A 17,793-nucleotide genomic window follows, 5' to 3' on the forward strand; every position below is an offset into this window, starting at 1 on the left:
GGGCGGGGGCGGCCCCGGGAGGGGGCAGGGCTGCGGGGGACCCAGCCTGCGCCCACGCTCGGCCCCCCTTGACTGTCACTCACTCCTGGGCCTCCCAGCGCGCAAGAGAGCAACCCAAGGCAGGCTCCCCTGGGCAGGGAGACGCAACAGTATCCAAATGTCTCTTTATTCCAGAACCAGGCTGTTCCCAACACCCGCCCTCCCCCGCAGCCAACTCGGTCAGTCCAGGCTGGCCCGGGGTTCCAGGGCCAGCTCCCACGGTGCCCAAGGTACCCCCGCCCCCATACTCTTAACTCAGATTGGGATGAATCCCCAGGTCCTGGGTGTCCTATGTCTCCAGGTCGGGTGTGTGCAGGTGGTGCCGCCCTAAACTGGGCCTTGGGTCTCCTGAAGGAAGAGGACAGGGGTAAACTCTCTGGGCTGGTCCTGTTCCCACTGTAGTCTCTGCCCTCGCCCCCCAACATCCGAAGGGCCCTGCGGACTTGGCCAGGCCCCCCAGCACCTATCCACTGCACCTCTGCCGGCCTCTCTACCTCTTAGCTTTCTTTCTTTTCTTTTCTTTTTCTTTTTTCTTTTTTTTTTTTTTTAATATTTACTTACATCGGATAGAGACAGAGAGAAATGGAGAGGGGAGGGGGAGATAGAGAGGGAGAGAGACAGAGACACTTGCAGCCCTGCTTCACCACTTGTGAAGCTTTTCCCCTGAAGGTGGGGACCAGGAGCTTGAACCTGGCTCCTTGGGCACTGTAATGTGAGTGCTTAACCAGGTGCACCACTGCCTGGTGCCACCTCTTAGCTTTCTATTAGCCCTGTGTCCTGTCAATTTTAGCTTCAGACTTGTACTGCAGGCTCTTTCTTCCCCTCCTGCCTTCTCTCCTAGGTCCAGCTGCATTCTGGTAAGACACTCCCCACCTCCATCCCCTCTCTGCCTCTCTTGCTTTTCACACACACTTCCAACCTCTTGCCTTTTCTCAGCTCCTCCCAGCTTCTTCCTGTCTTTTCTCTGCACTGAAACACCCCCAGTCGCCACCACAGGTTCTCCCTGCCTTATTCCATTCTTCATCTTTTCCCCTCCTTGACTGGCCTTTCCTATCTGCCAGACCCTTGGCTTCCTCCTGTCCTCCGGCCTCCCTGTCCTCTTCCTTACTGTCTTCTGGGGGCCAGAAGTGCTAGAGCGGGGCCTGGTCCAGTTCCACCTCATGGTCAGGTTCAGCTTCCTGCTCCTGTTCCTCCTTGATCCTCTGACGGGCCTCCTCGGCCTCAGCCCGCTCATCCTCCTCATAGAAGTCCTTATCTAGGCGTTCGAGTTGTGCTATCTGCACCAGAGCCTCTTGGCGGTAGTCATTTTCATCTGCACACGGGTTGTCCAGCAGCACCAAGGCTCGAAGCTTAGGCAGGTCCCGGAGCTTGGAGAGCTCCGCCAGGTCAGCCACCATGTTGCTCCTGACGAGTAAAATCAAGAGAGGTTTAGCAGATCATTGGATGTTGGCAGCCAGCTACCAGGAAAGGTGCCTGGTGAGGAGTGCTTTACCTTTGGTTGAGAGAGAATCTCCCACAGGTCTCTGATTTCCCTAGAAACCCTGCATCTATAGGTGAGGTGGAGAGGGATAGCATAGTGGTTATGCAAAGAGATTTTTTATAAGTTTTTTAAAATATTTATTTGTTGCCTTTGTTTTATTGTTGTAGTTATTGTTATTGATGTCATCATTGTTGGATAGGACAGAGAGAAATTGAGAGAGGAGGGGAAGACAGATAGAAGGAGAGACAGACACCTGCAGACTTGCTTTATGGCTTGTGAAGCGACTCCACCTGCAGGTGGGGAGCTGGGGGCTTGAACCAGGGTCCTTATGCCGGTCCTTGCGCTTTACGCCACTTGTGCTTAACCTGCTGCTCTACCGCCTGACTCCCCACAAAAAGATTCTTATGCCTAAGCTTCCAGAGTCCCAGGTTCAGTAACCTGCACCATCATAAGCCAGAGCTGAGCAGTGTTCTGGTAAAAAAAAGGAGTTTGGGCAGTGAGTGCATATGTTACAATGCTCAAGGGCCAGGGTTCAAGCCCAGCTTCCCACCTGCAGGGAGGAACTCCACAAGCAGTGAAGCAGTGAAGCAGGCACCTATGGTGTCTATCGTTCTCTCTCCCATTCTGTCTTTCCCCTTCTCTCTCAATTTCTTTTTGAGAGAAAAAAGAAATTTTTTATTTCTTTTATCAAATAAAATAGAAAAAAAAAATGGATGCTGGGAATGGTAGACTGGAAGTGCCAGCACTGAGTCACAGTGATAACTTTGGTGGCAATAAAATAAATAAATAAATAAATAGGAGACCTGATGGTAGCACATCTGGCTACATGCACACATCACAGTGTGCAAGGACACTGGTTCAAGCCCCTGGTCCCCACCTGCAGGGGGAAGCTTCACTAGTGGTGAAGCAGTGCTGCAGGTGTCTCTCTGTCTCTCCCCCTCTCTATCTTTCCCTTCCACCTCAACTGCTCTCTGTCTCTATACAATAATAAGTAAATAAATAATAACCCCCTCTGCACCACCATAAATCAGAGCTGAGCAGTGCTCTGGTAAAAAATAATTTTGGGGGGGGGGTCGGGCAGTAGTGCAGCAGGTTAAGCGCACGTGGCGCAAAGCACAAGGACCCGCGGAAGGATCCCGGTTGGAGCCCCCGGCTTCCCACCTGCAGGGAAGTCGCTTCACAGGCAGTAAAGCAGGTCTGCAGGTATCTATCTTTCTCTCCCCCTCTCTGTCTTCCCCTTCTCTCTCCATTTATCTCTGTCCTATCCAACAACGAACGACATCAACAACAACAATAGTAACCACAACAAGGATACAAGGACAGCAAAAGGGCAAAAAAATAAATAATTATAAATAAAGAAACCCTGCATCTATAGATTAGGTTGCCAAGCACTGGCAGATATACTTTGCAAACTTACTCCCCTCCTGATCCTGCCCATTAAGGATTTCATGTGTGCCATACTCTTTTCTGCAGTGAATACTAGGGTGGCCAAGCTAGGTCACAATCTTATCTTGTAGCTGGGGAGGGAGAGGGCCATCACCCATGCAGGGAGAGACTCTCTCAGTCACACCCACTCAGAGGTTAGAATGGAAAAGCAACTGGGTTTGGAGTGTTGGTTTAATGAAAGGGTTCCCATAGGAAGGAATTCAGAGTCGAGATGGGATGAGGCCTTCTAGCGTGAAGAGGGAGCTTCCTATCCTGAGATGGCTCAGTGTACAAGTCTCTAACTCTCTGCTTGTCCCCTTGACAAAGGGGTAATATGTGTCCCCTTTTTTTGCTTCCAGGGTTATTGCTGGGGCTCGGCGCCCGCACTATGAATCCATTGCTCCTGGAGGCCAACTTTTCCCTTTTGTTGCCCTTGTTGTTTTGTTTTTTATAGCTATTGCTGTCGTTGTTGTTGTTGCTGTAGTTTTTTTTTGTTTTGTTTTGTTTTTTTTGATAGGACAGAGAAACTGAGAGAGGAGGGGAAGACAGAGGGGGAGAGAAAGACAGACAGACACTTGCAGACCTGCTTCACCACTTAGGAAGCGACCCACCTGCAAGTGGGGAGCTGGGGACTGGGAGCTCGAACCGGAATCCTTATGCTGGTCCTTGCACTTGGCATCATGTGCGCTTAACCCACTGTGCTACCACCCAGATCCCTCTTTTTTTTTCTTCAGTGATGCACACCTGAGACCTATGTGTTACATCAATTTATTTTAATATTTTAGTTGCATTTATTATTGGTGAGAGACAGAGAGAAATTGAGAGAGGAGAAGGAGATAGACAAACATCTGCATCCTTGCTTCACCACTCATGAAGCTTTCCCCTGCAGGTGGGGACCAGAGGCTTAAACGTGGGTCTGTGAGCTCACACAGAGGGTAAAGTGCTGAATTTGCAAGCATAGGTCCTGTGTTCAATCACCAGCGGTGATCGTGTGTGGGTCTTCTGCACTTTGTACTCTGCATTTAAGGTGTTCCACTGAACAGTCCCTCAAATAACTGTTAAAAAGAAAAGGAAAAAAAAATCACCTAAAAATTCACCAATTTACAACTGTGACTTCTTGAGTTTCCAATGTTGTTGCCCCACAGAAGTTTGAACAACCAGAGGGAAACTCTATACTGATGTCAATGTCACTGACCCTGCCTGGTGACTCAGGATAAAACCTTTCCTTGGGAAGTCAGGCGGTAGCACAGCAGGTTAAGTGCAGGTGGCGCAAAGCGCAAGGACCAGCCTAAGGATCGTGGTTCGAACCCCCGGCTCCCTACTTGAAGGGGAGTCACTTCACAGGTGGTGAAGCAGGTCTGCAGGTATCTACCTTTCTCTACCTCTCTCTGTCTTCCCCTCCCCTCTCCATTTCTCTCCATCCTATCCAACAACGACGACAACAATAATAACTACAACAATAAAACAACAAGGGCAAAAAAAAGGGAATAAATAAATATTTTAAAAAATACATAAGATAGATAAATAGATAGGTAGATGATATACAGATAGCCTGGCAATTGGTAGAGTGGATAGAGTATTGTGATGTGCGTGTGTGCGTGTGTGCGTGTGTGTGTGTGTGTGTGTGTGTGTGTGTGTGACTTTTTTCCCCAGACCTGCAGACCTGCTTCACCATTTGTGAAGCGACCCCTGTGCAGGTGGGGAGCCAGGGGCTCGAACCAGGATCCCTACACCAATCCTTGCACTTCACACCATGTGCACTTAACCCACTGTGCTACTGCCTGGCCCCTATATGACTTATTTTACTGCAAAAGGAAGATAACAAAATAGATATGCAAAAAGACTCACATCTGAGGTTCCAAAGTCCTGGGTTCAATCAATAAGCCAGAGCTGAGTAGTGCTCTGGAATAATGATAATGATAACTAAAACAAACACACACAAATCAAAAATACTTTAATTTTAATTTTTAAAAATTATTCATTTATTCCCTTTTGTTGCCCTTGTTGTTTTATTGTTGTTGTTATTGATGTCGTTGTTGGATAGGACAGAGAGAAATGAAGAGAGGAGGGGAAGACAGAGAGGGGGAGAGAAAGACATCTGCAGACCTGCTTCACCGCTTGTGAAGCAACTCCCCTGCAGGTGGGGAGCTGGGGGCTCGAACCGGGATCCTTATGCATTGCGCCACCTGCACTTAACCCGCTGTGCTACTGCCTGACTCCCTAAAAAATTTTTATTTATTACACATAAATGAGTTCACATGAGGCAGAGAGGGGAGACAAGACAGAGCACTACTCCAGTATATGTGGTGCCAGGAGTCAAACCTGTAGCCTCAGGCATGAAAGGCCAGTGCTCTACCAGTTCAGCTATTTGCCTAGCCTCAAATATTGGACTTTTACTTATTTATTTACTCATTTTACTTATTTATTTATTTATTTGGGAGCTCTGCTCAGCTCTGGCTTATGGTGGTGTTGGGGGTTGAACACAACCTTTAGTGCCTCAGACATGAAAGTATTTTTACATAACCATTATACTTATTTCCCCTGCTCTAAATATTGGATTTTCTTTCCTTCTTCCTTCCTTCCGTCCTTCCTTTCTTTCTTTCTTTTGCCTCCAGGGTTATTGCTGGGGCTCAGTGCATGCACCGAATCCACTGCTCCTGGAGGCCATTTTCCCCATTTTGTTGCCCTTGTTACCCTTGTTGTTGTCATTTTTTTTTTTTTAGAATTTATTTATTTATTCCTGAAAGAGATGGGAGAAGAGAAAGAACCAAACATCACTCTGGTACATGTGCTGGCAGGGATTGAACTCAGGACCTCATGGTTAAGAATCCAATGCTTGGGAGTCAGGCGGTAACGCAGCGGGTTAAGCGCAGGTGGCGCTAAGCACAAGGACCAGCGGAAGGATGCCGGTTCGAGCCCCCGGCTCCCCACCTGCAGGGGAGTCACTTCACAGGCGGTGAAGCAGGTCTGCAGGTGTCTGTCTTTCTCTCCCCCTCTCTGTCTTCCCCTCCTCTCTCCATTTCTCTCTGTCCTATCCAACAACAATGACATCAATAATAACTACAACAATAAAACAACAAGGGCAACAAAAGGAATAAATAAATAAATAAATAAATAAAAGAATAAAAAAAAAGAATCCAATGCTTTAGGGAGTCGGGCGGTAGCGCAGCAGGTTAAGCGCACGTGGCACGAAGCGCAAGGACCGGTGGAACAATCCCGGTTCGAGCCCCCAGCTCCCCACCTGCAGGGGAGTCGCTTCACAGGTGATGAAGCAGGTCTGAAGGTGTTTATCTTTCTCACCCCCTCTCTGTCTTCCCCTCCTCTCTCCATTTCTCTCTGTTCTATCTAACAATGATGACATCAATAACAACAATAACTACAGCAGCAATAAAAAAACAAGGGCAACAAAAGGGAAAATAAATAAATATTTAAAAACACTAATAATAATAATAATAATAATAATAAGAATCCAATGCTTTATCCACTGTGCCACCTCCCAAACCACTGTTGTTATTTTTGTTGTTGTTACCATTGCTATTGTTATTGGATAGGACAGAGAGAAACTGAGAGGAGGGGAAGACAGAGAGAGGGAGAGAAAGACACCTGCAGACCTGCTTCACCACCTGTGAAGCAAGTTCCCTGCAGGTGGGGAGCTGGGGGTTCGAACCAGGATCCTTACACCGTCCTTGTGCTTCACGCCATGTGCGCTTAACCTGCTACGCTACCACCCGACACCCTCTTTCTTCCTTCCTTCCTTTCTTCTTTCTTTCTCTATTTCTTTCTTTCCTTCTTTATTATTGGATGGAGACGAGAAATTGAGAGGAGGAGGAGGAGATAGAGAGAGACAGAGACACCTGCAGCCTTGCTTCACCATTCATGAAGCTCTTCTCCTGCAGGTGGGGACCAGGGGCTTGAATTCGGGTCCATGTGCACTGTAGTGTGTGCATTTAAGCAAGATGGCTGCCTCAGTGGTCCGGGAGGTGGTGCAGTGATAAAGCTTTGGACTCTCAAGCATGAAGTCCCAAGTTTGAACCACATGTGCCAGAGTGATGTCTAGTTCTCTCTCTCCTATCTTTCTCATAAATAAATAAAACATTTTTTTAAAAAGTGGCTGCCTCTAATATTGGATTCTTTTTTTTTTAATTTATTTTATTTTATTTATTTATTCCCTTTTGTTGCCCTTGTTGTTTTATTGTTGTAGTTATTATTGATGTCGTTGTTGTTGGATAGGACAGAGAGAAATGGAGAGAGGAGGGGAAGACAGAGAGGGGGAGAGAAAGACACCTGCAGACCTGCTTCACCGCCTGTGAAGGGACCTGCCTGCAGGTGGGGAGCCGGGGGCTCAAACCGGGATCCTGACGCCGGTCCTTGAGCTTAGCGCCACCTGCGCTTAACCCGCTGTGCTACAGCCCGACTCCCTAATATTGGATTCTTTTTATTTTTTATTTTTTCCCCCCTCCAGGGTTATTGGGCTCGGTGCCTGCACCATGAATCCACCGTTCCTGGAGGCCATTTTTTCCCCCCTTTTGTTGCCCTTGTTGTAGCTTTGTTGTGGTTATTATTATTGCTCTTGTTGACGCAATTCGTTGTTGGATAGGACAGAGAGAAATGGAGAGAGGAGGGGAAGACAGAGAAGGGGAGAGAAAGACACCTGCAGACCTGCTTCACCGCCTGTGAAGCGACTCCCCTGCAGGTGGGGAGCCGGGGGCTCGAACCGGGATCCTTACTCCGGTCCCTGCGCTTTGCGCCACATGCGCTTAACCCACTGCACCACCGCCCGACCCCCCCTAATATTGGATTCTTAAGCATGAGGTGCCAAGTTTGGTTCCCCGTATCTCATGTACCAGAGTGATGCTCTGATGTTTTTTATTCTTTGTCTCTCTCACTAGTAAATAAACAAATCTAAAATAAAATAACAATAATGGAACGAAAGGAGAGGATTAGAGGTGAAAATAGAGGAGAGAGGCAGTTAGGACTGGGGGCTTGGGAGATGGGCCAAGAGGGAACACAAAGTCAAAAGCTGCCCCTGGGATAAGGAGGGGTGCCTACCGCAGGTTGAGGTACTGCAGGGACTTCATTTCCTTGGAGAAGCCACTCAGTGTTTCAATCTGGTTGTCTCGAAGATGCAGGGTGTTGAGGTTGGCTAGGTTCTCCAAGCCCTCCACCTTCTTCAGCATGTTCTGGGCCTAGCTCCCCCAGAACAGCAGGTCCATTGGGAGAAGGATAAGGGATAAAGGAGGAAGTTAGGGAAAGATGAAGCCAGAAAAGATCTCTACAAGACAGATGGGGTGCCTGGAACATGGAGGGGGGAAGGGGAACAAGAGTGGAGGAGGGAAGCCCAAGAGCTGCTGCTGTTCCAGGGGAAGGGCCACTGTCCCCAACCAAGGCCACCTCAATTAAGGAGAATATACTCCAGCCCATCCCCCAGCCTTCTCTGTTCCACTGAGACATGACTTCAGAACATCCAGGGATGAAGAGGCTAAGTGTCTAAAAGATTAAAACATTTCAGGGGCCTTCAGAGCCTGATATCTGGACATCAGTCTCCTTGTGTAGCCACTTGGGGAAAAAAGGGGGGGCAAATGGTGGCACACCTGGTTGAGCTCACACATTACAGTGAGCAAGGACCTGGGTTCAAGCCCCCAGTCCTCACCTGCAGAAGGAAAGCTTTGTGAGTAGTGAAGCAGGGCTGCAGGTATCTTTCTGTCTTTCTCCCTCTCTATCATCCCCTTCCCTCATGATTTCTGGCTGTCTCTATCCAATAAATAAAGATAACAAAAAATTTTTATTTATTTTTATTTTTTTTAAAAACATTTTATTTATTTATGAGAAAGATAGGAGGAGAGAGAAAGAACCAGACATCACTCTGGCACATGTGCTGCCGGGGATCAAACTCAGGACCTCATGCTTGAAAGTCCAAAGCTTTACCACTGTGTCACCTCCCAGACCACAACAAAAAAAAATTTTAATGGGGGTCTAGCTGTGGCTCAGAAGGTTGAGCACACATGGCGTGAAGCACAAGGACCAGCATAAGGATCCCGGTTCGAGCCCCTGGCTCCCTACCTGCAGGGGGGTTGCTTCACAGGTGGTGAAGAAGGTCTGCAGGTGTCTATCTTTCTCTCCCCCCTGTCTTCCCCTCCTCTCTCCATTTCTCTGTCCCTATCCAACGATGACGACAGCAAAAACAATAACAACAATGATAAGCAACAAGGACAACAAAAGGGAAAAAGATAAACCTCCAGGAACAGTGGATTTGTAGTACAGGCACCGAGCCCAGTGATAATCTTGGAGACAAAAAAAAAAAAAGCTAACCATCTGCACTTTACCATTGTGCTATGGATTATCAGCCTCTTAGCTTGCTTGCTTCATTTATTTATTACCCGAGCACTGCTCTGTTCCAGCTTCTGGTGGTGCTGGGAATTGGACCTGGAACTTCAGAGACTCAGGTCTGAAAATTGTTTGTAGAATCATTATGCTGTCTTCTTTGTGCTCCTCAGCTTTTTTATGTTGGGCCCTTAGCACTAAGGATTCAATAAATGACCCTGATTATCATGGGAATGATTTTTTAAAAATTTTATTATCTTTATTGAATAGACACAGCCAGAAATCAAGAGGGAACTGATGAGAGAAAGAGAGAGAGAGAGAGAGAGACACACCTGTGGCACTACTTCACCACTCACAAAGCTTCCCTCCTTCAGGTGGGGACCAGGGGCTAGAACCCAGGTCCTTGCACATTGCAATATGTGCGCTTAACCAGATGCTCCACCACCCGGCCCCTATGGGGATGAATAAGTGAACCCATTGAAAGCCAGGCCCTTTGGTCCCCAGAGTGGTAGTCTCCTCCACATACCACCCTCTGCCCCAATGTACTACCAAGAAAAGATTCTTCAGTGTCGGGAGCTCGAGTCCCAGAGTGCTAGTCAGGTGATTCCCCCGAAGCTCCAGTGTGTGCAGACTGCGCAACTTCATGGGGTCCAGACCTGTCACCATCTGAATCCGGTTCCCTGAAGAACAGGAAGTTGTCAGGAGCTCAGAAGTCCCCCATGAAGGTTCACCACCCTCATCTGAGTCTGGGGACCTTCCATATCATCCTGTCCATCCAATGCCAGCTGGGTCTGAGAAAGATTCGCTTCAGATTTAACATTACAGGACCTGGAAGTCCAAGGACCTCTGAGGAGGTCCAACTATGCTTCCCAGGGGCACTGAATAAAGAATCCACATGGGTGGTCCAGGAGGTGGCACAGTGGATAAAGCACTGGACTCTCAAGCATGAGGTCCTGAGTTCAATCCCTGGCAGCACATGTACCGAAGTGATACCTGATTCTTTCTCTCTCTCCTATCCCTCTCATTAATTAATAAATAATTTTTTTAAAAAAGAATCCACATGGTGGTGTCCTCTCCTGCTTCATGTCTTTGCTCAAATGTCAGTTCATAAATGATGCTTGTTCACACCAACCTGTTGGGAATGACCACCTGTGCCCCACATCCCCTCCTATGAATCTTTTTTTTCTTCTATAACATATACCTCCTTTCAGTGTGCTATTTATAGGGCTGGGAGGTGGCGCATGGCACAGTGGGTGAAGCTGGACCCTCAAAAACAAAGCCCTGAGCTCAATCCCCAGTATCACATGTGCCAGAGTGATGGTCTGGTTCTTTCTCTCCTGATTTTGTTTTTGTTTGTTTGTTTGTTTTTAAGAGTGAACAGTTAGGAGATAGCCCAAATGGTACTGTATCAGACTTGCATGACTGAGGTTCCTGATCTGATCTTTGGCATGAGCCAGAGTGGTGCTCTACTTCTTTCTCTAAGATAGAGACAGTGAGGGGAGGGAGAGAGAGACACTACAACACTCCAGTGTGGTGAGGGGTAGGCTAAAACCTAGGTTGTACACATGTCAAAGCAGCAAACTATACAGGTGAGTTATTCTGTCATCCCTCTGCTCTTCTGTTAATAAACCTTTTTAAAATTTTGTATAAATTTACTTATTGTGTTCACTGTTGTCTTTCTCACTTAGAATGTAAACCATATAAAAATAGGGCTTTTGGGAGTCCAGAGGTAGCACAGCTGGTTAAACACAGGTGGCACAAAGCGCAAGGACCAGCTTAAGGATCCAGTTTGAGCCCCTGGCCCCCCACCTGCAGGGGAGTTGCTTCACAGGTGGTGAAGCAGGTCTGCAGGTGTCTATCTTTCTCTCCCCTTCTCTGTCTTCACCTCCTCTCTCCATTTCTCTCTGTCCTATCCAACAATGATGACATCAACAACAACAATAATAACTACAACAATAAAACAAGGGCAACAAAAGGGAATAAATAAATAAATATTTTTTTTTAAATAGGGCTTTTTGGGAGTCCGGCAGTAGCGCAGCAGGTTAAGCGCAGGTGGCGCAAAGCACAAGGACCAGCCTAAGGATCCCCGTTTGAGCCCCTGGCTCCCCACCTGCAGGGGAGTCACTTCACAGGTGGTGAAGCAGGTCTGCAAGTGTCTATCTTTCTCTCCCCATCTCTGTCTTCCCCTCCTCTCTCCATTTCTCTCTGTCCTATCCAACAACGACAGCATCAATAACAATAATAATAATAACTACAACAGCAACAAAAGAGAAATAAATAAAATGAAAGTTTCTTTCTTTAAAAAAAAAATAGGGCTTTTCTTTCCTTTTTTTTTTTCCTTATTGTTTTAATGTAGTGCTGGGGATGGAAACCAGGTAGTAACCATAAAAAGCATGTGCTCTTGACATAGTGGGGGTTGTATTGTTATGTGGGAAACTGGGGAATGTTATGCATGTACAAACTATTATATTTACTGTTGAATGTAAAACATTAATTCCCCAATAAAGAAATTTAAAAAAAAGCATGTGCTCTACCACTAAGTCACCTCACCAGCTCAATTTTTAATTTATAAGAGAAATCAAAACACCACTCCATCATTCATAGAGTTCCACATGTTAGTTGTCTTTGTTACTTCTATGTGGTGAGAGGAATTGAACTCAAGACTTTGTGTATGTAAAACACATGCTTAGGCTGAGGAGACAGCATAACGGTTACGCAAAGACTTCTATGCCTGAGGTTTTGAGGTCCCCACCACCATCATAAGCCAGAGCTGAGCAGGACTCTGGTCTGTCTGTCTTTCCCTCTGTAGCTCTCTCACTAAAATAAAACAAACAAAATATATATTTTTTTAAAACTTTCTACTGCTAAGTCATATCTCTGACTTTAGAATATGGAGTTATTTTTTGGATGGAGACAGAACTTGAGAGGGAAGGAAAGAGAGAGTGAAAGAGCACTGTAGCACTGTAGCACTGTTTCACCACTTACGAAATTTCCCCCTGCAGATGAGGTCTTGAACCCAGATCATTACACACTGAAATGTGTGTGAGCTTAATCAGGTACTTCACTGTCTGGCCTCCCTGAGTTTTTGTTTGTTTATTTAGATGTATTTATTATTTGGTAGGAGGGAAAGAGAACCCCAAGAACCTTGACATAAGCAGTGCCAGGGATTGAGCCTCATACTTACAGATCCAGCCTCCTACTCACTATGCTTTCTCCTAAGCCACCCTCCAACCTTATCACTGTAGGATGTGGCTTTGGGTTTGATCCCTGGTACACACACACACACACACACACACACACACACACACACACGTTCTTTGTTCACTGCTATAACTTCAGCATAGAGCTATCACGATGAATCATGATCAGTGTTGGGATGAATGAATCAATGACTTCAGATTGCTATGTGGTATTCTCAAAAGGCCACACTGCCTGCTCCTGTTGGTCTCAGGCTAGGGAGGAAAGAGTCTTCTCTAGCTCCTTCTCGGGACCAACCTTTGAGATCCAGACTGCTCAGCCGGGGGTGCAAAATGCCTTCCGTATCACCGATCTGGTTGTAGGCAAAGCTGGCAATCTGCAGGTAGGGAAGCACATTCATTCGGGCACTCCGCAGCTGGTTGTTGTCAGCCTTGAGCCAGAGCAGGTGGGTGAGGTAGTTGAGTGGGGTCAGGTCTGTCAGGTGGTTCTCAGAGATGTCCACATAGCGCAGATGGATGTAGGATCGAAGCAAAGTGATATCTGTCAGCTCCCTAGGGATGATAAAGGCCAGGTTCCAGTTAAAAGTCTAGGGGTGGGAGTCGGGCAGTGGCACAGTGGGTTAAGCGCACGTGGCGCAAAGCGCAGGGACTGGCGTAAGGATCCCGGTTCGAGCCCCCGGCTCCCCACCTACAGGGGAGTCGCTTCACGGGCGGTGAAGCAGGTCTGCAGGTGTCTATCTTTCTCTCCCCTCTCTCTCTGTCTTCCCCTCCTCTCTCCATTTCTCTCTGTCCTATCCAACAACAAAGCAACGTCAACAATGGCAATAATGACCGCAACAAGGCTGCAACAACTAGGGCAACAAAAAGGGGAAAAAATGGCCTCCAGGAGCGGTGGATTTATGGTGCAGGCACCGAGCCCAGCAATAACCCTGGAGGAAAAAAAAAAAAAAAGTCTAGGGGTGGGGGAGTCAAGCAGTAGCACAGTGGGTTAAGCGCACATGGCGCAAAGCGCAAGGGCCAGCCTAAGGATCTCAGTTTGATCCCCCAGCTCCCCATCTGCAAGGGAGTCACCTCACAGGCAGTGAAGCAAGTCTGCAGGTATCTTTCTCTCCTCCTTTCTGTCTTCTTCTCCTCTCTCCATTTCTCTCTGTCCTAAGGACAACATCAATAACAATAACTACAACAACAATAAAAAACAAGGGCAACAAAGGGAAAATAAATAACTATATATTTTTTAAAATTTTTTTTAAAAGTCTAGGAGTGGGAGTCGGGAGGTAGCACAGCAGGTTAAGCGCACATGGCGCAAAGCACAAGGACCGGCATAAGGATCCCAGTTCAAGCCCCTGACTCTCCACCTACAGGGGAGTTGCTTCACAAGCGGTGAACCAAGTCTGTAGGTGTCTTTCTCTCCCCCTCTCTGTCTTCCCCTCCTCTCTCCATTTCTCTCTATCTAACAACGACAACATGAATAACAACAACAATAACTACAACAACAATGAAAAAACAAGGGCAACAAAAGGGAAAATCAATAAGTATAAAAAATTTTAATTTTTTTTTTAATCTAGGGGCTGGGACCAGGTAATGGTGCACCACGTTGAGCAAACATGTTACCTTGTGCAAGAATACAGGTTCAAGCCCCCAGTCTCCACATGCTGGGGGAATCTTCATGCATGAAGCAATATTGCAGCACTTTCTCTCCCCATCTCTCCCCGCCCCCCTTAAGATTTTATTATTCACGAGAAAGATAGGAGGAGAGAGAAAGAACTAGCCATCACTCTGGTACATGTGCTGCCGGTGATTGAACACAGAATCTCATGCTTGAGAGTCCAATGCTTTATCCAGTGTGCCACCTCCCAGACCACTCTCTTTCCCCCATCTCTATTTCCATTTTTCCTCATGATTTGTCTCTATCCAATAAATAATAAATATTAATAAATAAATATTTTTAGAAGTCTAGGGACAGTGAAGATAAGTAATAGTGGTGCAAAAGGCTTACATGCTTGAGGCTCTGAGGTCCCAGATTCAATTCCCAACACCACCATTAGTTAAGCTGAGCAGTACTCCTCTCTCTCTCTCATTAAAATAAATATTTTTTCAAGATCACTGTCTTAGCAAAGATAATAAACCTTTCATAGAGAGACAGAAAGATGGATAGATACTTGCAGCACTGCTTCACTGCCCCACCTTTCTGTTTCTTTTTATCTGAAAATGTTGACTTGGAGCAGTAAAGATTCATAAATAATAAATAAATATTTAAAATCGTTAGGCTTGACAGAGGGCAATATGGAAGGAGTTTATGAGAGGGAAGGATGCTTGGCAATGGCACACCCAGTAAAGCACACATGTCACTATGTACAAGGACCCAGGTTCAAGACCCCAGTTCCCACCTGCAGGGGGGAAGCTTCACCACTGGTGAAGTGGTGCTGATATATCTTTCTTTCTCTCTTCCTCTCTATCCCCTCTTTCCCTATCAATTTCTCCATCCTATCAAAAATTTTAAAATGGGAATCGGGTGGTAGCATAGCGGATTAAGCGCATGTGATGTGCAAGCATCCCAGTTCAAGCCCCCAGCTTCCCACCTGCAGGGGGTTGCTTCACAAGTGGTGAAGCAGGTCTACAGGTGTCTTTCTCTGCCCATCTCTGTCTTCCCCTCCTCTCTCCATTTCTTTCTGTCCTACCTAACAAGGACATCAATAATAACAACAATAATAACTACAATAATAAAACTACAAGGGCAACAAAAGGGAATAAAGAAATATTTTTTGAAAAATTTAAGAATATTTTTAAAAGTTAAAAAAAAAAGAATAGGTAGCAGATGAGAAGGGTGGCAGAGGGATATAGAAGAGAGGAAATGGGTCTTAGCAGGGGGCAGGGGACTTGTGTCTATGAAGGACTAAGCATGTCTAAAGAGACATGTGAGGGAGTTGGACTATTGGGGAGCCCCCCCAGACACATATGCCCCCCTTACCCTCACAGCCCCCAATTCCTCCAGGCCAGCTTGGATACAAGAAATCCTAGCTCTTGAAAAGTCAACTCTTGTCTTCCCTCTCCACTGGCCCAAAGTGAAAGGGATATAAACTCTCAGCTGAAATACCCAGGAATGAAGGTGAGAAAGCATATTGGACCCCAGGGTTTCACACTCCTTTTCTGGTTCTCACCCCACAACACACCTGTCTTTCACCTCCAACTTGACGTAAGCATGTGCCAGCCCAGTGCCTGTCTTACAGAGCAAGGAGAGGCCTTCCTTCATCATGTCCTCTGTGAGGGGCGTTGGCACCCACTGCAGGAGGAAGGGGAGTTGGCATCCTGGTCTCCAAGACCCCCTCCCTTAATGGGGGACACCTCCACCTGCAGGCTCACTTCCTCAGAGACTTCTTCCTCTTTCCCTAACTCATCCCACTCTTCTGTCTCCTGATCATCATCTTCTTTGTCAAGGTCATCCTGGTCCTGGTCTTGGTCCTGGTCCTGGTCCTGGTCCAGATCATAGTCTTCCAGATCCTCTTCATCTGTCATTTTTCCCCATGGAAGGTTCTGGAATCAGATCAAGCTCAGCCCTCCTCCTGAGAAAGAAGATGAGCTCAGCAGCTGCCCGTCCCTAACCCCCACCTTCCAGGTGCCCTCCCATTACCATCTCTGCCTAACGCTCCTTATTCATTCCTGTGAACATTTTGCTTTCCAAAAAGGATTGATTTTTGAACTGAGGAGACAGCATATTGGTTCTGCAAAAGACCTTTATGCCCAAAGCTCTGTCCCAAGATTAGGCCCCAGCCCTGCCACAAGCCAAAGCCGAGCAGTGCTTTGGTCTCTCTCTGTATCATTTTTATTAAATAAACTATTTTAAAATTGATTTTTGGGAGTCAGGTGGTAGCACAATGGGTTAAGCACATGTGGCACGAAGCACAAGGATCCCCGTTCGAGCCCCCCCGGCTCCCCACCTGCAGGGGAGTCGCTTCACAGGTGGTGAAGCAGGTCTGCAGGTGTCTGTCTTTCTCTCCCCCTCTCTGTCTTCCCCTCCTCTTTCCATTTCTCTCTGTCCTAACAATGACAACATCAATAACAACAACAACAACAATAACTACAACAACAATAAAAAACAAGGGCAACAAAAGGGAAAACAAATATATAACAAAAAAACTTTTTAATTGATTTTTATGTGAGAAGAGAAACCCCAGACACCATTCAGGCATCTGCTTAGCTGGGGATGGAACCCAGGGCGCCCCACAGGCAAGGCCTGCACTCCACCCCCTGAGGCCCCTCCAGAGGCTATGAACATCTCCTTCTGACTCCCAATGTCCAGGGAGCCCTGTCCCTTGGGCAGCCCTGCCCAGACCCGTAAGGCCTCAGCCGCCTTTCTCGGAGGCTCCTGCACTCCTCAGCAGCTGGGGCTCCCCCTTGTCCAGTTCTCATCTCCTTTCTTCTAACTCTCCCACCCACTGAGCGCCTTTCCCCTGTTGTCTCTGGGACCAGCCCAGCAGTTTGGGCTCCAGTCTCCCCTCCCCAAGGATCTTCCCTTGCAAAGGGACACAGCGGGGCTGGGCGGTGGCGCACCGAGTTGGGTGCACCTGTTACCATGCACGAGGTTTTCACCTGCAGGAGAGAAGCTTCACAAGAGGTGAAGCGATGCTGTAGACATCACTCTTTCTCTCTCCCTCTTTTTTCTCTCTTTATAAAATAAAATAAAGTAAAGTAAAGTAAAGTAAAGTAAAATAAAATAAAATAAAATAAAATAAAATAAAATAAAATAAAATAAAATCGTAAAGGGACGCAGCGATTCTGGGAAAGGAGTCTGTTTTGAAAGGTGAGCAAGGAGGCGTTGTGTACAGTTGCTATAGCAACGGGGGCGGGGCGCGGAGTTGGGTGACAGTTGAGCGCAGAGCTGGACTAGCTCAACTGAAAACCCTCCGGCAGGCCTCAGGGTCAGCGGTTGCCTGGTAACGGGGCCTCGTTCCACTGCCCCGGAACTGGGATGCCACTCGTTAGTCTGCAGAGAGCGGAAGCCGTGGGCGGGGCGGGGGCTTCAAGGGCCATCGCGTCATCTCCAGGGGACCGGCAGCCTCAATGACAACGCGGTGTTGGTGCACGAAGCAGGCGCCTAAAGCAAAAGCGGGGATCCGCCTTCATCCTCTTCCTTTAAGCTACTTCCAGACCTTTGGAAGATGATTTGATGGAGTGTAGTGAGCCCCAGGTATTGCGAGGCCCGTGTCTTAGCAGATCTGCCCTTTGCATTTCCGTTGAGATGCAACGGAGACTCCACTTTCTCATCTGTGAAATGGGCTTCGTTAAACCCACTGACAGTGCGGCCGTATGAGTGTAATCTGTACTCGAAGCGCT

The 17,793-nt window shown here is 47.2% G+C and overlaps 1 protein-coding gene across 1 annotated transcript; it reads right to left on the minus strand.

The window, feature by feature from the left end:
- Positions 1-72: 72 nt before the first annotated feature.
- Positions 73-17,497, minus strand: LRRC23 (leucine rich repeat containing 23). The gene is made up of 8 exons (XM_007537065.3): positions 17,050-17,497; positions 15,823-16,022; positions 15,633-15,742; positions 12,761-13,014; positions 9,815-9,945; positions 7,994-8,130; positions 1,148-1,443; positions 73-387 (listed from the first exon to the last, which is right to left on the minus strand). Exons 2-7 carry the CDS (start codon positions 15,973-15,975, stop codon positions 1,170-1,172), a joined length of 1,059 nt encoding a protein of 352 aa, XP_007537127.1. The 5' UTR covers positions 15,976-16,022; positions 17,050-17,497; the 3' UTR covers positions 73-387; positions 1,148-1,169.
- Positions 17,498-17,793: the final 296 nt, after the last annotated feature.

The sequence above is a fragment of the Erinaceus europaeus genome, chromosome 4, assembly GCF_950295315.1.
Source record: "Erinaceus europaeus chromosome 4, mEriEur2.1, whole genome shotgun sequence".
Taxonomy (NCBI): Eukaryota; Metazoa; Chordata; class Mammalia; order Eulipotyphla; family Erinaceidae; genus Erinaceus; species Erinaceus europaeus.

Bases quoted from the DNA above. Each gene is read 5' to 3' on its own strand.
- LRRC23 (XM_007537065.3), bottom strand. From the start codon at position 15,975: ATGACAGATGAAGAGGATCTGGAAGACTATGATCTGGACCAGGACCAG. The intron at 15,743-15,822 runs GTGAGCCTGCAG...TTCCTCCTGCAG, and splicing joins AGGAAGAAGTCTCTGAGGAA to TGGGTGCCAACGCCCCTCAC. The intron at 8,131-9,814 runs GTAGTACATTGG...TGGGGGAGCTAG, and splicing joins CACTGAAGAATCTTTTCTTG to GCCCAGAACATGCTGAAGAA.